The 21,964-nt window shown below is 46.3% G+C and overlaps 1 protein-coding gene across 2 annotated transcripts in view; it reads left to right on the top strand.

Annotated features, from left to right (window-relative positions):
• Window positions 1-21,964, top strand: part of PLEKHA2 (pleckstrin homology domain containing A2) — a 97,068-nt gene that overhangs the window by 43,050 nt on the left and 32,054 nt on the right. For both annotated transcript variants that reach the window (XM_083713706.1, XM_083713705.1), the window contains exon 6: window positions 4,173-4,280. In XM_083713706.1, the coding sequence (XP_083569832.1) occupies window positions 4,173-4,280 (108 nt within the window). The remainder of the gene's footprint in view (window positions 1-4,172; window positions 4,281-21,964) is intronic.

The raw sequence follows: 21,964 nt of genomic DNA, 5'->3' as shown, positions 1-21,964 counted from the left end.
TCTTTGAAAGTAATTTCCCATAATAAAATTCATTTTTGCATGTTGTTTACACTAAAATAGGGTGGGTTGGTTTTGTGGGGGAGGGGGTTGCACACTTTCCCCTAATATGATACATTTTGTACTCACTGGTTGGTTGGAGTAATTTAGAGTAGTATGAGGTTTGCATATTCGTTCAAGACATGCAAATTAGGTGGCTTTCCATTGAAAGGCAAAGAAAATCAATGTCTCCCCCCCCTCTATCTTGGGTCCCAATTTCACTATACATTTAAAGCAGTATCATAGCTGTTTAAGCAGTCATGGCTTCCCCAAGGAATCCTGGCGTCTGAAGTTTGTTAAAGGTGCTGAGGGTTGTTAGGGGACCGATGCCCACAGTGGTTTAGGAACCAATCCCTCTTCACAGGGAATGCTGAGAACTGCCGCTCTGTGAGGGCGATAGAGGTCTCCTGTCAACTCTGCCACCCTGCAAGGAAAAGGGGCAGGAAGTGTCTTTTGGTAGAGTTCTGTGGGCATGGCTTATGCCCCGCTTGCCAGAATGGTTGGCCACTGGTGCCTTAAATACAGGGATGACTTGACAGCAACTTGACTAAATTCCCCATATCCACTCACCCTGTAAAATCGCTGTGCTGCTTCTGAAACAGGAAGATGTGCTCCTATTACATGCCTGTTTCCTGTTTCCCTGTCCATGAGGGCTGGCTACTTCCCCTTCAGCTGGCCAAACTTGACTCTCGAAAACTGGTTGCTGTTTTGGAACATGGATTATTATCTTAAGAACTGAGAAATGAATATGAAAGGAAGCCTTTTTAGATTCCTAAATCTAGGCAACAGTGGCTTCCTTTGCACGCTGTGTTATAGAATCATAGAATCATAGAGTTGGAAGAGACCCCAAGGGCCATCGAGTCCAACCCCCTGCCAAGCAGGAAACACCATCAGAGCACTCCTGACATATGGTTGTCAAGCCTCTGCTTAAAGACCTCCAAAGAAAGAGACTCCACCACACTCCTTGGCAGCAAATTCCACTGTCGAACAGCTCTTACTGTCAGGAAGTTATGGTTAGGCATACATCTAAGATGTATTAAATGTGAGCACCAAGGGGGGGCAAAGTTGTGTTTGCAAATATGGTGAAATAACTCGGAGTCGAGAGTGGATTTCATGCTCTTTATTCAGCTCATAGTGGTGAGGAGGAATGGAAGTTCCCCCAGAATGTCTGCTTTATATACATTATTTACATAATGGGCCCCACGTGATTGGCTAATTCCGGGATTCTCCTGCAGGCCAATCAGGTTGCGGATTCACTTCCACCTGGAGCTGGATTGGGTGGCTCCTGCGGACCAATCAGACTGCTGCATTCTGAATCCTATTGTTCTAGGGCCAATCAGACTGCTGCGTTTTGGATCCTATTCAATTCAGTACATAACATATGTGTATCATTAAAACACCAGAGGGGAGCAACCTCAGGCCTGGGAGCCAAACGTGGCCAGTTAGGCTTCTCTCTGGCCTGCTCATCCCTTCCTCAAAGGCCTTTGACTGCTCAAATGCGTCCTTGAAGTGTGATAATGCCAGGAGAGGGAAATGTGTGTAGAAACCTCTGACTTTGTCACCATGTGGGCCCTGGAAGGTCGCCCATGTGGGAATATGACCCTGACAGGCATTTGCTAGGGTCAAAATTGCCAATAGCTTCTTCCCACGCCAAGTACAGGGTGAAGGTAATTGCTCTTTGCCCATCCCTGCATTACTCTATGGCCTGAGGGCCACATGAGACCCTCACTCTAATTTCGTGCAAGTGGCAGTGGGCAGGTAGGGGACGGGGAAAGAAGTTGACAGAAATCAACAGTGCTCTCCAGCCACTTCCAGCCCTGTCCTTTCCCTCTACTGGTCCCAGCCCCAACCCCCAGCAGCATATAGCTCCAGGAAGGTCAAAATCTGATGAAATGAGCCATTGATGCCCCTTTCTCATGTGAGTTTGTCTAATCCTCTTCAAGAGACACCTAAACTAGTGGCTTTACTGAGAAGCAGAAGAATGCAGTTGCCTTCATGCTGTGATGTGTCTGGTTGGCCACCATGGGGAAAAGAGTGTCTGGGATTAGAAGGAAGCTTGCCTTTGTTCCAGCAGAGCCCTTTTAACCATCTTATGGGGAACTTGCATGCAGACAGCCTCTGAAATTCCTTCCACATATTGGCTGTTTGAGATCCAGCTGAGGCGGAGATCTGGGTCACGTAGGTGTGAGCCTAGTAAAAGCCAGTTTTACCTGCCCAGCCCACAGAGTACCTTCACCTCTTTGATGGAAAGTTGGAAAGTGAATCCTCCCAGCATTTGCTACCAGATTGTAGATAAGAATTTCTGCTATTAGGCAGGGGAAATGCATGCTGAAAGCCACAAACTCCTCCTGAATCTGATATAGACCCACATTTAGTTTTGTACTCTGGCCAAGGAGCTGCTGAGAGCTGCTAGATATCTCTGTCTGCTTGGCACCTGAAGGGCCATGATGCTGCTGCTGCTGCTGCTGCTGCTGCTGCTGCTGCTGCCGCCGCCGCCATCCCCCCTGTCTGGAAGGACACCTGAGTACCTTTTCCAAGGCAGGCATTGGGAAGGAGCAGAGGGAGGCACCTGCGAGGAAAGTTCAGGAAATAGATACATGAGTGGCTCCATATACTGTAGAACCACCAGAGGAAGACTGGGTATTGTGCTTTGCAAATCAAAGGTACTAATCCCTCAGAGAAAGAAGTTTTTTAAAAAATATGGAAGTTGTAGCAAGCTTGGTGTGAGCACAACATTGGAAACAGACTAAGATACTAATTTAAGAAGAATGGCTGTAGAAATCATGGGCAGTTCTGTCTAATTTAATACAAGGGAATTTTATTATTAATTTATATAACGGTTACTTCAGTGCATTTTAGAATTAGGCATAGTGAAGCCTATTGAAGGTGGTGCAATTAAACAAGTCTTGGGGCTCATCCAGACTTCCCACCACTTTCCCCCAGGGAAACCCAATCTTTAGCACTCAGAGTAAACGTCAATCAGATTTTCTCCAGATTGACATTTGCCCCAATTTAAAGCAAAAGGGTAGGTTTTCCTGTGGCTTTAATGGCCCTGTCAGGTGCCATTCTACGAGAAAGAGGGGGTGCTCATGGTGAGTTCTAGCACCTCTTTTGCTAGAAAAATAGCACTAGGAAAGGAGCCAGGGAAGGGGAAAACCACTAGGACCCATGCCTAGAAAGTGTGGGTCAAGCAGAAGTGAAAGCAAGGCACTTTGGGAAGGAGGCGTGAGGCTCTGACAGGGTCTGAGAGTCCTCCTTCCTCCTTCCCAAATGCTAGTTTGTGCATTCCCAGCTTTGGGAAAGAGTTGGGAGGGCTCTAGGACCCTGTTAGAGCCTCACAACACCTTTCCAAAGCCCAGCCAGCCAGTGTGGGGACTGGAGGGAGCAGCAAATTTTGACCTCCCTCCCCACTGCCTGTGTGACAAGGCTGTGGTATGAAAAGTTGGACCAGGGCTGAAGTACAAAGACATCTTTGCTAGTGCTGGAAAGATGATATATAGATCCCATTAAAGAGTTCTGGGTCTTTAAAAATGTACACTTTAAAAATACTATCAAGAATGTGCAACACATATGCAAGATTCCACAAATCAGATTTTGTGGGGTGGGGTGGGGACTCTTGTGTCATTCAAATCCAGCTAGTCCATGTGTCAAAAAATATTCGAGCAAAATAATTTGATCTTAAAGCACCAACTTTTTTCTTTAGTACAGGTATATCATGCAAATAAATGCAGCCCATTATTTCCAGTATGCCTCCCTATTTCAAAGTGGAGTACTGCAGGAATTCTACAAATCAGCTGGACTCTTTGCTGGTCTTAGATACAGCATGAGACTCTTAATCTCAGGGTCATGGGTTTGAGTCCCACATTGAGCAAAAGACTCCAGCATTGCAGGGGGCTGGACTAGATGACCCTCATGGTCTTTTTCAACTCTATGATTCTATGAAATCCTTGCTGAATGGGGTTTCATATACATTCTCAGGTGTCACTCTAGCAATTGATAAAAGCACTTCAAAAAAGGGTACATTTGGAGGGATTTAGAAGGATGCTGTCTCTTGTAGTGAAAGCCTGGCAGATTTTGAGAAGGCAGTTGTTTGGTTTTTGGGCACGAGACATAACTTGTCCTTTTCTCTCTCTTAGGTTCCAAAGGGTGAAAGTTTCCCTCCAACTGCAGAAGTTGTCAAGCGTCCCTACAGGACTGAGATCATTGGTGGGGTGGTTGTGCAGACGCCAATCTCAGTCAACCAGGTGAGAAGGGAATGGCTGGTCAGCCAAATCTGTTGCTTTGGAGAAGGGATGGAGATGGTGAAGTTTACAGCATTTCTTTACAGCATTTCTACCCCACTCTGCAGCCAAAAAGGCCCCCAGAGTGGCTTACATAAGACCAGTTTAAAAGCACACAGCCTGTGCCTGCAGCCTTACAATCTAAATACATAGCACAAAAGGAAAAAGGTATGAGGAGGGAAGGAGAAAATAAGCAAACGTGGGCCCAGACAGGGCTTGTGGAGGCCTGGTGTACATATAATAAGTAGGCATGAGTCCTTCTAATAATGGGTTGGTCTCTTGACCCTGATCAAAGATCCCATGGAGCCATGGTTTTGTTTCCAGAAGGGTACAGTAGTTGCATGTAATGATCTCAGGCAGGCAGGCAAGCCCTGATAAGAATTAACAAGTCTCTGGCAGTTTTATGGTACGTTTTACATCCAGAGCGTGGCTCCCAGCCTGCCGCACTTGGATGCAAGTTGGTCACTCTGAGTCTCCGCCCTTGTCACAGCACGAAGGGCACCAGAGTCCACTCCTTCCTCTCTTGCACTTCTGTTGCATTTTAACCCGTTCAGCTCTTCTGGTTCGGGGAGAAGGTGGGTGGAATTCCACCCCCACCTCACCCCGCTCTTAAAAGAAGAGCCTTCTGAACGCTGTTTCTCACCTGGTTGCATAGCAACCTCCTCAATGCCGTCTATCTCTTCCCCTCCCTCTGCCTGCGAGCTCACCGAGTCTGCTGCTCTATCTGAGTCTGGAAACTCTTGGTGAAAGGGGGGGGGCGAGCTAACCCACTCCTGCTCTGTCTGCATTCTTTCATCTTCAGAGTTTGACTCTTCCCAGGCGTTCGATTCAGTCACGTCCCTGACACTGCATTAGTCAGTCTTGTGGCAAAAGTAAGTCTTGTGTCACTTTAAATTTTAACACATTTATTCTGGCATATGCTTCAATGGACTGGAGTCTTCTTTGTCTTCAGGTGCAGATATATTCTATTATGAGTTGGGGAGGTCAGTCAGGATGATACCCTACATCCCAAAGTTGTGGTCCTGTTTATGTGGGGTAGAATCGATAAGAGGAAACTGACCCAACCAGTCCCTTAGTTAAGTGAATGGCTTTGGCTGGCCAGTTAATACTGTGATTAATAATAATAATATAAAATTATTATAATTTATGAGTCTGCAGAGGTTGCCCTAGAGACAAATGGTTGCCTCACCCAGGATGGAGAGCAATAGGTCAAGGGGGCACTGTGCATGGGGCGGGGGCCAGTGTTGGAAGCTGGAGACACAGAGACATGTCTTGTTCCATGCTGGGCTTGGGGCTAATGGGGAAGCAAGATCTGTTGGAGTGGTGATGCTGCAATCCCTTCCATCCTGTGCTTGCATTGCGTGCATGTGTACACAAAACAATACGTCCTAAAAGACACCACAGTCTGTGCTGACTTGCATTCTAAAGAAACTGAACCCTGGGGAAGCTCCCCTGGAGTCTCTCACCACTCAGAGATTGGGGCTTGCGTGCAACAATGTGCACATTGCTTTGGGTGGAAACGTAAGTAGTGAGGGCAATGCAATGCAAAAATTCAGGCAATGACCTGGTTAGCTGGGATGCATGCCAAAAAAGCACAACAACCTCTTGTATTAGCAGTGAAGGGTGATAAAGTGAACAGCATGGCAGTGAGTCCTGATCTGACTCAAGAGTGGGGAAGCTGTGGTCCTTCAGATGTTGCCCCTCCCAACTCCCAGCAGTCAGGGATGATGGGACTTGGAGTTCAGCAACAACTGGAGGGCCAAAGGTTAGCTACGGCTGCCATGAGGACCTAAACAAAGTCCAGTAAAATAAGTGCAAAGAGCCTCCCAGTGCATCATCTTATTTCCCAAAGTGGTCAGCTAGGTGTTTCTGGCAAGTTCCAGGTGATGGATGGTGCTGGCGGATGCGACTGATGGGAGCTGGAGTCTCGCAGCATCTGCAGGGCTGCAGCTTCTCCACCACCTGCTAGTACTTAGGCATAAGCAAAACTAAGATGAAAATGAGACATCCCAGCAATACTACCACCCTGCCCAACCCTTGGGCATCACAAAATCTGGGGCGTAGCAGCTGCTTTGCCTCCTTGCCAAATGGCCTGTCATGCCTCATTAACTTGCCGGAGAAAAGTGTGCCACCCTCCTCTTTTTAGCAATGTGCGCCTTTTTTAAGAGGAAGCTGCTCATCCTGTGATGCAGGATTCAGAAGGTTAGGGAAGAGACTGGAGGAGCAGGAGCGTTTTCCTTTGAGCCTTGACTTGAAATGTGGCTAAGAAGCAAAAAGAACACAGTGGTACCTGCCAAATAATGTTGCCATGCAGAGTGCTTCTCTCCAGGAAGCCAGCAGTCATGTCTTCCTCTCGAAAGCACTTTTCCTTCCTGTTCCCCCTAGTTTTCCATCCCCCCCATGCCTACTGGGCAGGTGCAGAATGCCTTCACCTTTACTAGTTGTGGAGAAGATGGAATTTTAGCAGGTGTGGTTTGCATGACAAGCTACACATCTCCTCAAATATGCTGTTCTATTCCTCTCCTATTGTGGTTTACTTATATGCTCCTTTTTGGCTCAGTGGGGTCCTAGTCATGAACTGTGTATTGATACAGTGAAACAGGGGTTACCTGGGGGCCACTCCTGGAGGCACAGGCATGTGCATCTTGCAGAGACCTTCCCTGGCGCCAGAGAGTCACATCCCCCAGCTGAAATTAGGCTCGAAAGAAGCCTTCTTTAGCCAACAGAAGCCGTCTTTACAGTAGCCAAGAGTTGCAGCACACCTGTGTGCCTCTCACTCTCCAGGTTTCGCGGACCTCTCTGCAAGTAGCGGGAGCACTCCCGCTGCTTGCGGAGAGTTGCCTGCATGCCGAAGCCTGCGCGCGCTGAGCTCAGCGCGTCCAGGCTTCGCGGACCTCTCCGCAAGCAGCGGGAGCCAGCGCTGGGCTCCCACAGCTTGCAGAGAGCAGCCTGTTTGGGGGCTGGGGTCAGGGGAAGCTCGGGCCTCCCCCGCCCCAGCCCCGCGCCTGGGGGGGAAATAATTTTTTTCCCTTTATTTCCCCCCAAAAAAACTAGGTGTGCCTTATGGGACGGTGCGTCCTATAGGGCGAAAAATATGGTACTTTTGCTGAACATGTAGATTGACTTCTGGTTCTATATCCTAGTATCCTAATTACTGGCTTTGCTGGCTTGTGGTTCTTGGGCTGCTATCCACCCTGAGCCCTCAGGACATGGCAGGATAGGGCATGAAAGAAACAGTGCCAACCAACCCAATAGGTACAGAGTACTTGAACTACAAGAGGAAGTCTTTCCAGCTTTTCATTACAGCTGTTGCCAGTTGCATGTCTCCCTTAATTAAGGCTTGGCCCCACATGTTTAATTAAATGGCTTGGCTGTGCATATCACACACTCACTCAACCTCTAGATTCTCTGCTCCATTCTGCTGAGAACAAACAGCAGGTATCCATAGTTTCTATGTCCAATTAGCAGACCTAGTTTAATTGCTGACCTGGGACTGCTTTGCACAAAAGTAGAATGAGATGGTAGAGAAGACAGTGCCACTTTAGACTGCAGGGAGATGCCATTTTTTAAAGCATTTCTTAGTTTATTGAAAGTGTTTTTACCCCTCTCTTCAGTCCCAGGTCACTTTTAAAAGATGAGTATATAAGACAGTCCCTGCCCTCAGGCCCACAATCTAAAAGACAGGACACAAAAAGGAAGAGGAACTGTGAGACTGTGAGGTGGAAATCAAACTCAGGCCCTCGTTCTTTGTCATGTCCCGATGGAATGAAGTGGAGGAGCCAAATGTCACTGAGCTGAGTTGCTTCTTCTCATGCCCATGCTGAAGCCTGGTGGAATAGGTGCTGCCAGGTGACCTTTGATGGAAGAAGCCTCGATAGAACGGGCTTCTTAGCTGAGCTGACAGGAGCCCAGCTTCCAGGCTCTTCCTCTTCTGCAGCCTGGTGGAATGGCTGCAGCAGGGCGGCAGCTGAGAAGGACAGAGGAAAAGCCTGATGGAGCTGGCTTCTCAGCAGAGCCAAATCAGTTGAGCATCTAGCTTTTCAAACATAGTGCAATTCTACTTCTTCCCTCTCTGAGCTGTGGGAAGAAGTAGGAAACAGGCAAGGAAACAGGCCCATGCGGCATGGCCACTGTCACCCTAAGGTAATCCCTTGCAAGAAAATAATAACAACAATAAAACCACCACATCCATGAGAGAGCTTCCAGCCCACTGCTAGATTTCCACTTGTGGGGAATGTTTTACACAAGGGAGCATTCAAAAATAATTCCTACCACATGCTCTTCAAAAAAGCATGCCTGTTGCCTGCTTTGCTGTCCTTCCGGTGACAGACAGAGACCTTTTATTTCCCCAGGCTTTTAGTTTTAGGATGGAAACTGTTTTATTAACTGCTGCTGTTGCTTTGTATTGTTGTAAACAGATGTTTCCTCCTCCCCATGTCCAATGCTCTGCGCTGCTGTCAAGGTCTGGCCAGCTTGAGTGGGATTGTGGAGAATCCCACTCCACAATCCCACTCCTGGCTCTTCCCCAACATGGCACAGACACTGGGGAGGGGTGCTTTGTTGTGGGCCTGTTATGTACTGAGTTGAATAGGATCCAAACTGCAGCAGTCTGATTGGTCCTAGAACAATAGGATCCAAATTGCAGCAGTCTGATTGGTCCTAGAACAATAGGATTCAGAATGCAGCAGTCTGATTGGTCCTAGAACAATGCAGCAATATGATTGGTTGGCAGGAACCACCCAATCATGCTCCAGATATAAGTGAATCCACAACCTGATTGGCTTACAGTAGAATTCCAGAATTAGCCAATCATGTGCAGCCCATTGTGTAAATAATGTATATAAAGCAGATACTTTCAGGGGACATTCATTCATTCCTCCTCACCACTATGAGCTGAATAAAGAGCATGAAATCACTTTGCGACTCTGAGTATATTTCACTGGCGACGAAGGTGGGATCCCGCTGAGCTGACTGCCACACACAGCACCGCAGCACCGCCACCTGCTGCACCGCTGCCTCGCACCGTGTATCCAGGCTTCAGCTCCGGGACACAAGGAACTCAGAATGGCAACCGACAGCAGCTTCTCGCCGTTCAACCCAGCAACGGGAGACTGGGAAGCGTACGCCTCCCGTTTTACCTTCCTCCTAGAAGCCAAAGGGGTCACCGATGAAGAAGACGCCAAGAAGAGGGCGATATTCTTCAGCGTCTGCGGAGAGGAGACATTTGAAATCGCCCGGGCTCTTCTTGCGCCTGAAGACGTCGCTACTGTTCCATACAAAACAATGATGGAACAGCTTAAGGGGCACTTTTCGCCACAGCCCTCAGTGGTGGCTCGTCGAAATGCCTTCTACGCAAAGCGGCAAGCCCCTGGGGAAACCATAACTGGGTTTGTGACCTCTCTCCGCCAAGCCGCCCGGTTCTGCAACTTCTCAGAGCTGGAGAACATGCTTCGGGACCGCCTCGTCGGTGGCCTGAAGGATGAGAAGCTGCAACGACGCCTCTACGCTAAGAAGGACCTAACGTTCCAGGTCGCTCTGGAGGAGGCCCTGGCAACGGAAGCTGCCAAGAGGTCGACACAAGAGGCACGGCCGAGCCTGCCATCCCAACCGAGGGTTCACCACGAAGACCTCACCGACGACTCAGGATCTGACAGGGAGGAAGTGCACCGAGTACAGCAGCACACTCAAGCAGCCCACATACCACAGCTGCCTCGACGAGAAGGAGGGAACTGCGCAAGCTGCGGGGAAAGTCACGAGAGGAGGACCTGCCGTTTCCGCAACGTAGAGTGCAGGCAGTGCAGAAAATTGGGACACATCGCCCGGGTGTGTCGGGCTCGGCCCACCCGACGCCAGGCATCAGATGACCAATCCAAGAGCCCCAGGTCCCGGGGCCCAACGCACCAAGGCAACTCGACGGAGCTCACGGACGTCCAGGTATACCAGTTGCCCTACCCCAACATAGAGAAAATTTATGTAGAGGTACGGATAGAGGGGGCCCCATGCCGCATGGAGCTTGACACGGGTTCAAATCTATCCATAATCTCGGCAAGGACCTTAAGGAAACTGTGTCCTACTGGGGGTCCCAAACTCAGGCCGGCCCCATTCACCCTCCGGGACGTCCAGAAACGTAAGGTCCCCACAATGGGGGTGGGGACCTTCAGGGTGCAATACCGAGGGCGGACGCGGCAACTGGACTTGCTTGTGGTCAAGGGCCCCTACATTAGCTTACTGGGATTGGCATGGTTTGGACCACTGGGGCTAGCCATCACCGGGGTGAACCACACTACCTTACAAGTGGACGTGGATGCCATATGCAAGGAATTTCCAGAGGTTTTCGATGGGAAATTGGGACAGTATACGGGCCCCCCCATTGCTCTACAGCTTGACCCCGCAGTACGACCGGTCAGGCTAAAGGCCCGCCGGGTCCCGTTCGCCCTGAAACCCCGTATAGACGAGGAATTGGACCGGCTTGTGGAGCAAGGAGTGCTGGAGCCCGTGCCTAATGCCCCCTGGGAAACCCCAATCGTCACACCCGTCAAGCCTAATGGTTCAGTCCGCATCTGCGCAGACTACAAATGTACCATAAACAAGGCCCTCACGGCCCATGCATACCCAGTGCCAGTGGTCAGCCATGTCCTTGCCACCCTGGCTGGGTCGAAAATTTTTGGCAAGCTGGACTTGGCCCAAGCATATCAACAGCTTCCAGTAGATGAGGCCACAGCAGAGGCACAGACAATTGTGACGCACAGAGGAGCGTTCAGGGTAAAGCAGCTGCAATTCGGTGTCAGTGTGGCACCAGGCATATTCCAGAATCTAATGGACTCGCTCCTTAAAGGGATTCCTGGCGTCACCCCCTTCTTCGATGATGTGTTGATTGCCGGGCCCACACCAGAGGAGTTTGAGGACCGCCTCCGCACCGTTCTGCACCGTTTCCAGATGGCGGGTCTCAAGGTGAAGCGGGAAAAATGTCTACTAGGAGTGCCTCAGGTGGACTTTCTGGGATTTATGGTGGACGCAGAAGGGGTCCACCCAACTGGGGACAAGGTACGGGCCATTTGTGATGCCCCAGCGCCCAAGAACAAGACTGAACTTCAGGCCTTCTTGGGACTATTGAACTTTTACCATTCCTTCCTTCCCCACAAGGCGGCGGTAGCGGAGCCCCTACACAGACTCCTGGACAAGCGGGCCCCTTGGGTGTGGGGCCAGCGCCAGGAGGCTGCATTCCAGACAGTCAAGGACCTGCTTGTCTCAAACTCGGTCTTGGCACACTTCGACGAGAGGCTGCCGGTGGTGCTAGCATGCGACGCCTCGCCCTATGGCATTGGCGCTGTCCTGGGACACCAACTCCCGGATGGGAGAGAGGTACCGGTAGCATACTTTTCCCAGACACTCAACGCAACCGAGCGGAACTACTCGCAAATAGACAAGGAGGGGCTCGCAATCATGAAGGGAGTAAAAAAATTCAATGATTTCTTGTACGGGCGGCCCTTCACCATGGTGACTGACCACAAGCCGTTGCTTGGCTTGTTTGCTCCCGAAAAGCAGACCCCCCAAGTGCTGTCTCCTCGCGTCCTCAGGTGGTCAATTTTCCTTGCCAGCTACCAGTATGCACTGATTCACCGCCCGGGGAAGGCGATGGGCCATGCGGACGCCCTCAGCAGGCTACCACTACCAGAAACAGGCCCCGACCCAGCACCTGCACAAGAGGTTATGAGCCTGGAGCTGCTTCCTGACCGCCCCATTCAGGCACAAGAAGTTGCACACAATTCCAAGAAAGATAGGGTCATCTCCCGGGTCCTGGACTGGGTGTGGAGGGGATGGCCCAGCAGCAGTCCTGGGCCAGAATTCGCTGGCTACACAACCCGCAAACATGAACTGTTGGCCCACAAGGGGTGCCTGTTATGGGGAAGCAGGGTTGTTGTTCCCCAGCCCCTCCGCAAAAGGGTCCTCACAGCCCTACATGAGACACACCCAGGGGTAGTAAGAATGAAGGCCCTGGCCAGGAGTTATGTGTGGTGGCCAGGGATCGACGGAGAGATAGAGGCCTGGGTCAAACACTACCAGGCCTGCCAAGAATCCCGCCCAGATCCCCCAAGGGCCCCAGTCCAGTCCTGGGAGTCCGCCCGAGCACCATGGTCACGCCTGCATGTGGACTTCGCTGGCCCCTTTCAGGGAAAAACATTCTTCATAGTGGTGGACTCCTACACCAAATGGCTGGAAGTCGCACTGGTACCGTCCACTTCCACGTCCGCAGCCATCCGGGTACTACGCAGGCTGTTTGCAACCCACGGGCTCCCTGACACTCTCGTCTCAGACAATGGGACTGCATTTACGTCAGGAGAATTCCAAACCTTCACAGCGCAGAACGCCATCCGCCACATCCGTTCAGCGCCATTCCACCCTGCCACCAATGGCCAAGCAGAACGCATGGTGTGGACCACCAAGGACACCCTTCGCCGCATGACGCAAGGGGATTGGGAGTACCGCCTTGCCACATTCCTCCTAGCACAGGACAGCACCCCCAGCTCAACAACTGGCCGGAGCCCCGCTGAACTACTAATGGGTCGGCGCCTTGCAATCAGATTGGACCGCCTTCACCCCGATAGAGCTCAGGATGCGGTAGTGGTGGGGGAAGGCAGGAACCCCCGGACCTTCAAGGCCCAGGACCCAGTGTACGCAAAGAATTTTGGGGCAGGCCCAGCATGGGTACCTGCCACAGTCACCAGGGTCACTGGCCCCATGTCGTACGAGGTGCTAACGGATGGGGGGCAATGCTGGCGCCGCCACTGCGACCAGATACGGCGACGATTCCCGGGAGAAAACCAGGAGGAGGAAAGGTCAGAGGAGTCCCAAGGGAACAGCGGGGCAGTGAGGCCCATAGAGCAGGAGGGGGCAGCAGGAGAGGCAGAATCAGTAAATACAGAGAGGACCTGCGAGGCCGAAAGGACACCGGAGCCAGAACCACGACTGAGCGAGCCGGTTGCGCCAGACCAAACAGGCCCATCACAGCCAGCATCCTTGGAACACGAGCCAGAACCTGAACCCCGGACCAGGGAACACCCCAGGCCACAACGCACACGTAGGCCGCCGGCGTACCTCGAGGACTATGAATGCGACCTCCCGGACAGGACTGGAACTTAGAGGGGAGGGGTGTTATGTACTGAGTTGAATAGGATCCAAACTGCAGCAGTCTGATTGGTCCTAGAACAATAGAATCCAAATTGCAGCAGTCTGATTGGTCCTAGAACAATAGGATTCAGAATGCAGCAGTCTGATTGGTCCTAGAACAATGCAGCAATATGATTGGTTGGCAGGAACCACCCAATCATGCTCCAGATATAAGTGAATCCACAACCTGATTGGCTTACAGTAGAATTCCAGAATTAGCCAATCATGTGCAGCCCATTGTGTAAATAATGTATATAAAGCAGATACTTTCAGGGGACATTCATTCATTCCTCCTCACCACTATGAGCTGAATAAAGAGCATGAAATCACTTTGCGACTCTGAGTATATTTCAGGGCCCTTCAGGCCAGGGGAGCCTGGACCCCAGTGGAGCACGTTGGCTACCTAAAATGTGCCACACAATGGCACCCAGTGTCTGCCCCCCTTTTTCCTTTGGGGACTGCATTTATTCAGAAGCAATAAGCAGGCACTCACCCATGAAATTTATGCAGCCAGCAAAAGCCCACTTTCTTCTTTGAAGAGCGAAGCCTTTGGCTCCCATTCTGTAGAAGTCAAAGCTGCATCAGAAGAACAGTTTGCTTTATTCACTCTCTCTTTAGCCAAGGGGAGCTTGTGAAAGCCTAGTGTTTTGTCACTGGCTTATTTTTCTGCATTTCTGTTAATTGCGGGTGAAAAAATTCATTTCCCATGTCACACACCACTTCTCTCTTTCTCTTCCCTTCCTTTCCCTCCTACTCCATGTGGCAAGGAAGCTGTTTTCTCAGGTCGGTTTTGTGCTTTGTGGCATCCTTAAGTGATGTTGTCCTGAAAGGGACCCCGAAATCCCAATTTTAGCCAGAACACAATAACAAGATTGGGCCAGGGCTCTGGGAAATTACAAGCAGACCTTGCCCTGATGGTTTCCAGGACCAGAGGCTTTATTTGGAAAGGACTGCTTTATTCGCCAGGTTGGGATGCTAGAGGAATTTATTTGTTTGCAAATTCCACTCAAACTAATCTGATCTGTAATTCCAGACTAATATGCACACAATAAGGCATATCTGGATTTCACACTCCTCAAAATTTTGCAATGCAATTATAGCCTCACACACAAAACCCCAAACTGCTTATAAAAATGTTTATTTTAAGATAAAAGTAATGTTTAGAAATGTTTGAGAGAGAATGCATATTCTAATTTGAGTCTTCCTGCAATTCTTGTTATAAAGTTACAGTAAAAAAAAATTATATTAGATCTTTTCAAAAAATTGATTTTTGGGAGAGAATACATCATTTAAAGATGATTTTTTGTGAAATTATTAAGTTACATTTTAAAATTTAATCCGAATTTTGTATTGTTGTTTTTAAAAAAATAAATTTTAAAAGTTTTATTTTAACAACTGGATGCTGTGTCCATCCCTGTCCCCAGGAAAAGGCAAATGACCGGATTATTCATACAAGGCCCAGTCATTCCAGGAGCTTTGTTCTGCACCACTGGGAGCTGGAGTTACACACTTGCATTCCCTTTCATGCCCAGAGAGGGCACACAGCCATAGGCAATTTATTAAGCTAGGAAAATGCTGGGTATCACTTTGTATCCCATCCTATTGTTGCATGCACCCAGTCTCCAAACAGCGAAAGACTTCAGGGGTTTCAGTGCTTTTGCAGGGTTTGGTTTCCTTGGAATGAAGATCAACGGAGACTGTGGTATCCTTAGGATTTGTGGTTTTGTTTACAACCTGACCATAAGATGGAAGGGCTCACAGCATTAGCACTGCCAAAGAGCTTGCCTCCCATTTTGGTTCCCAGGGAGAGGAGATCTCCGAACCATGAGCTTTGGGTCCAGCATGGAGCAAGACGAGCCTCTGTGCCGCCAGCTTCCAGCACTGGCCAAAGCTCACGCACAAAGCACAAGCTATTGCTCTTCTCCCTTGCAAGGTGGTGTTGCTTCCAGTTGGGTGAGGTGGGAGAGGAAGGTTGCACCCATTTGTCTCTAAGGCAACAGGGCAACCTCTCTGGACCTGTAAATGGTGGCAACTAGCTGGTCAGCTGAGGACACTATCTTACAAAGGAACGGATCTGACTGGCTCAGCAGCCTCTAATGCTAGTTTTGAAATCTCCTCGATACAGATACACCACCTAAACTTGGTTTGATTCAGCAGCCTAATTTGGAAGAGGAAAATCTTTCAGTTCTTGGTATTGTTAATAATCTGGGAGTCAGAAGCCCTTATCCGATGGACTACAAACTACTCCCAGCGCTCCCTTCTGCACCACCTTGGCTTGGCTCTCAATTAATTTTATCCACATAACTGACCATAAAGAAGGGGCAAACTGGGCCAGATGCCATTTATTCAGGAAGCAGTAGTGCCATTACATGAGTGGATTTTGCAGACTGATGCAAACTGGGACCCTAGAGTTAGGAGTAGCAGGCTGTATCCCTTTGCTTCCTGCTTCCACCTGTTTCGGGAAGGAGCTCAGTTAGGCCATCTGCTCTGCTCCAGGTAGGACTGGGAGAGACCCCTGTCTGCAACCCCAGAAAGCTGCTGCCCATCAGTGTAGACAGTACCGGATTAAATAGACCAGTCATCTGGCTTGGTACAAAGTTCCTATGCTGAAGTAGGAATCGGCTGCTGTTTGAATTGTGGGGAAGAGGGAGCTCTCATTTATTTTTTTTTTCTCATTAAATTTTTATTTCATGGAAGTAAAGAATATGTACACACACACACATATAAACATACAAAAGTAAAAGTATTACACAGACAAATAAAGATAAAGAAAGAGATAATAGTAAGAGAAATATATAAAAACTTAATTTTCACTTTGGTCACATTTCTTAATCTTCATTTTCAAAACTTCCTTTAGCTTTCCCGAAAATCATTCGAAGTAACACTTTAAATTACACATTTCTTAGTATATATTGTCATTGTACCTTTTTATATACGTTTCTTAGTGTATATTGACCTTACATATTATTTAGTCTCCTATTCTCTTTAAACAATAACTCACAATCTTTCACAGTGCGTCTCTAAATCCCTTTAGCGTTATTTTCCCTTGACTAATAAATTCCAAGTAATCTACATATTTTCCCCAATCCTCAGTGAACTTTTGGTCTCTTATGTATCTTACTTTGCCTGTAAGTCTGTCCAATTCCATATAATCCAACAGCTTAAATCTCCATTCCTCCACCGTTGGTGTCTCCTGCTTTTTCCACATCTGGGCCAGCATTACTCTTGCTGCTGTAACTGCATAATATACTAATCTATGATCTTCTTTTCTTATCTCATAACCCAATATACCTAGTAGGAAAAATTCTGCTTTCTTTGGAAACGTATATTTTAAAATCTTCTTCAGTTCTATATAGATTTTTTCCCAGAACTGTTTAACTTTTCCACACTCCCACCACATGTGATAGAAGGAACCCTCACTAACCCTACATTTCCAGCACTTGTTATCCACCTTATACATTTTCGATAATTTCATAGGTGTTAAATACCATCTGTAAAACATCTTCATTATGTTTTCCTTTACCGTTACACACGCCGTGAAATTTAGTCCTTCCTTCCAGAGTTTTTCCCAATCTTCAAATAGTATATTATGTCCTACATCCTTTGCCCAGCGAATCATTACACACTTAACCTCCTCATCCCCTAAACTCCAATCCAACAGTATCCTATACATTTTCGAAACAATTTTTTCTTCTTTGTTTATAATCTCCGTCTGAAACTTAGATTCCTTCTCTGCATAGCCTCTTTCTTTAAGATCCTTCCTGAACATTTGGTTCACCTGGAGATGGTGTAACCAGTCATAGACATATTCTTTAACCTGGTCGTATGGTCGTACAATCCATTTCCCATCTTCTTTAATTATTAACTGGTTATATGTTGCCCATTTACTTCTCATATTAATAGTCCTCGCACACATGACTTCTAGAGGTGAAAGCCAATGTGGGGTTTTTGGTTCCAACAGATTTTTATATTTATCCCATATTTCAACTAAAGGTCCTCTGAAAATATGATTCCCAAATCCCTTGTGTATCTTCCATTTATCCCGCCATAAGTAGGCGTGCCAGCCGAAGTTGTTATCGTAACCCTCCAAGTCTAATAATTCCCTGTTCTCTAGCCTTACCCAATCTTTGACCCAACATAGGCAAACCGCCTCATAATATAATTTCACATCCGGCAAGGCGAAGCCCCCCCTTTCTTTTATGTCTGTTAATAGTTTAAACTGAATCCTAGGTTTCTTTCCCTGCCATATGTATCTCGACAACACTCGTTGCCACTCTTTAAAGATTGGGCTTCCTTTAATTATAGGGATAGTTTGAAATAAGAAAATCAACCTCGGCAGCACATTCATCTTAATTGTGTTAATCCTTCCCCAAAACGACAGTTTCAGCCCTCCCCAAATTTCCAAATCTTTTCTTATTTCCCTCCACGTCGATTCATAGTTATTCTTAAACAGATCTATATTCCTAGGTGTTATCCAAATGCCAAGATATTTCACTTTTTTAACCACTTCTATTTGCGTTTGCTGTTGAATTGTTTCCGTTAGTTTCTGATCCAAATTTTTACCTATTATTTTTGTTTTACTCTTATTTAATTTGAACCCTGCTACCTCTCCAAACTGATCTAATTCCTTTAATATCTCTCCTGTTGCAGTTGTTGGTTCTTCTGTCATTATAACTACATCATCCGCATAGGCTCTGATCTTATATGCATTCTGCCCAACTAACACTCCTTTTATTTTTTGGTTCTGCCTTATAGAGTTTAGTAGTACTTCTAAGGTCATTATAAACAGAAGCGGGGAGAGCGGGCAGCCCTGTCTTGTTCCTCTTCGTATCTTTATTTCTTCTGTCACTATATTATTGATAATCAGCTTGGCTTTCTGATCTGTATATATGGCTTTTACTCCATTAAAGAAATCCTCCCCCACTTCTATATGTTCTAAATTTTTCAACATAAAGTCCCAAATAACATTATCGAATGCCTTCTCGGCATCGACAAACATCATTATGGCCTGTTTGTTAATCTTGACAGATAAATACTCTAGCATGTTAATTATATTTCTTGTATTGTCTCTCATCTGCCGTCCTGGCAGGAATCCCGCTTGATCCCTATGAATAGTCTCTGATAGTAGCCTCTTCAGTCTTTTTGCAAGGATCCCCGCGAATATTTTATAATCTACATTTAGCAGTGAGATCGGTCTATAATTTTTGACCTGAGTTAAATCTGCGTCTTGCTTGGGGATAAACGTAATGTATGCCTCTTTCCAGGTCTCTGGGAATTCTCCTTTCCTTAAAATGTTATCCATAGTTTCTTTCAGAGGTCCCACCAAAATGGATTTCATCTCTTTGTAATAACCTGCGGTGAATCCATCAGGACCTGGGGCTTTTCCCCTCTTTAACTCTTTAATTACGTCTTCTATTTCATCACTTCCTATTGGGGTATTCAGCTGTTGTCTTTCCTCCACTGAGATTTTTTTCGCCCCTTTATCCTTCAGAAATCTCTCTATTCTCCTTAAACTAATTTTCTCTTTGTTGGAATATAATCTTCTATAATAATTGAGAAACTCTCCCCTAATTTCTTTAGGATCTGATTTCTCTTCCTCTCCCACCTTTATTTTGTTTATTGTGCTCCTTTCCTTCCTCTTTTTAATTTGCCATGCTAACCACTTGCCTGACTTATTTGCAAACTCGAAGTTTTTTTGTCTTAATTTTTTTATATTCCATTCCACCTCTCTGTTTATTATTGTGGCAAATTGAGCTTGTAAAATTTTTATATTTTCTTTTGCTTTCTGGCAATTGGGTTTTTGGGATAATTTCTGTTCGTTTGCCATTATCTGCTTCAAAATCTCATCTTTCCCTTTCTCTCTCTTCTTGTTTTTGATTGCATTCTGCTGGATAAAATAACCTCTTATTACTGCCTTACTTGCTTCCCATACTACGTTAGCTTTTGTTCCTTTACCGCGGTTTTCCATGAAATATTGCTTTAGTTTTTCCTGCGCTATCTCAACAATTTTTTGATCCTCCAGCAGATAATCCTTTAATCTCCATCTAAAATTTCTTGGCTCCAGGCTTTTTAATTCCAACTCCATCGGATTGTGATCTGAGAATACACTCGTCTTATTTCTATTAGTTTAATTCTTGGGCATAATTCGTTTGAGATCCATATCTGATCAATACGTGACAACGACTGGTTTGGTTCGGAGTGGAAGGTGAATTGTTTATCCAGTGGGTGTTTAAGACGCCAAATATCTATCAAATTACCGTTATCTACCATTGAGAAGAAGGATTTTGGTAGCTTCCCATTCTTACTTCCTCCTTCCCTACACCTATCAGCTTCTAGAGAGACCACCCCGTTCAAATCACCCATTAGAATAATTTTCTGATCGACAAATTCACATATTTTCTCTTCCAATTTTTTGAAAAATTCCGACTTATTATCATTTGGGGCATATACCCCAATTACCACCAAATTTTCTCCTTGCCAATTGATACGGACCCCTATTATTCTGCCCTCTTCGTCTTTAAATATTGGTTTAGCCTCAATCTTATTTTTGATATAAAAAACCACCCCTCTTTTCTTCTCTTTGTCCAAAGACTCAAATTCATTTCCTAACCTCCTATTAATCAGTATTTTCCTGTGCCTTCTTGCTACGTGCGTTTCTTGGAGACAAATAATATCTAGATTTTTCTTTTTCAGATATTGTTCAATTTTATTCCTCTTTTTTTTGTCGTTCATCCCATTAATATTCCAACTCCAGATTTTTAACCCCATTGTTTCTATTGTTCCCTTAAATTTTCCTTATCTTTATAAATTTCCTGGATCTTCCTCTTCGTCCGGTCCACTCCCTCCCCCTTCCTCCTCTTCTTTTGATTCAGATTCTCCTGAGGCTCCTCCTTCCGCTCCCCCCTTTCCGTTCATCTCCACCCTTAATTCTTTATATTTCCTCAAGAATTTCCCGGTTTCCTCCTGGTTTGATAGCTTATGCTTCTTGCCTCTATATATAAAGGATAACCCTTCCGGGAATTCCCATCTAAATTCAATTTTATTTTTCTTCAGTGCTTGCACCAACAATTTATAAGAATCTCTACGTTTAAGTAGTCTGATTGGGACGTCTTTAAAGATAATAATATAATTTCCCTCTATATTCAATCTCTTTTCCCTATTCCTTAAGAGTATCTTATTCCTCATTTCTTTATCCTTAAATGTTATCAGGCAATCGCCTGTATATTTCTTTACTCTTGTTGAACTGACTCGCATTCTAAATGCACTCTGCACTTTTTTGGCCATTTCCTCGACTGTCATCCCCATCCATTCCGCTAACTCCTTTATTAATTTCTCCTTAACATTTTCATTTTGTGTCTCTGGCACCGCCCTCAATCTTAAGTTCACCTCCCTCTGCCTCAATTCATTCATTGCGATAATATCCTTCATCTCCTCCTGTGCCTTATTTAAATCCATCACTTCCGCTTTCATCTTTTCCTTTTCTCTTTTAATATCCTTTAACTCCGATCTAGTCTTTTTTAATCCTTCTTCATTGAGCTGTGTTCTCCTAAATATCTCTTTTATTTGGCCTTTTAGTTCATTCACTGTCTCGTCCATCTTTTTATCCAATCTCCCAATCCTATTATCTACTTGTTCTAACTTATGTTCTACATTGGTTTGACTCTGTTTAATTTCAGCAAGCACCTTCAAAATATCGGTCTTAAAGTCTGCCTCTTGTTTCGACCCCCTTCTATCACTAGGAGTTCCCCCGTTTGTTCCCTTCTTTCCTGTGTGCGACATCCTGTTATTTTTGTGTTCCCACCCCTCCCTGGCGGTGCCTTCCGTATTTCTTTCTAACTCTTTTGTTATATCTATCAGTCTTCTCAGCCTTTATTATGTTGACTTTCTATCCTTGACCCTCCTGGGTTATCCAACTCTTATTTATATTTTCCTTATAATCACTGTAGACACTATAGAAATTTTGCCCTTAAGTCCTTCAAATTCCTCTTCCGCACAGTCCAGTTTTTCCTCAATCAACTGGTCTTCTTTCCTCCAATCAGGCTGGGTGGTGGCTCGGAAACAACTAACAAAGGGATCGCAAAACCGAAAAGCAAGGGGAAGATAGAAAACAATTAGGGGGAGTAAAGGAGATGGAGAGAGAGAGAAGGGGAGAGAGAGAAGGGGAAGGGGAACCGGTCAAAGAATTAAACAATCTTCATTTCGCCACTAGATGTCGCCAGATCCTTAATTTAACATTAGCTTTTCGGCGTCTCCTCTCCCAAAGTTGCTCTCCCCTATATTTCCAAGATATCAATTCAGTCTTTCATAAACAAATAGCATTCCCAGTTTCTTTCTAAAATGTCCCTTTATCTTAGTTCTTCTGCTTTTAATCACTCACGTAAATCAATATTTGAAAATTCCGGTTTTCATGTTCCAGTCCAGTAAAGGAAAAGAAAAAGAAGTCAAGCGCCTCAGTAATATAAAGAAGAGAAAATCACCTA

This window comes from Podarcis gaigeae (genome assembly GCF_964106915.1).
Source record: "Podarcis gaigeae genome assembly, chromosome: 15".
Lineage (NCBI taxonomy): Eukaryota > Metazoa > Chordata > Lepidosauria > Squamata > Lacertidae > Podarcis > Podarcis gaigeae.
Note: the sequence above shows the minus strand (reverse complement) of the source record. Positions and strands in the feature narration are given on the sequence as shown.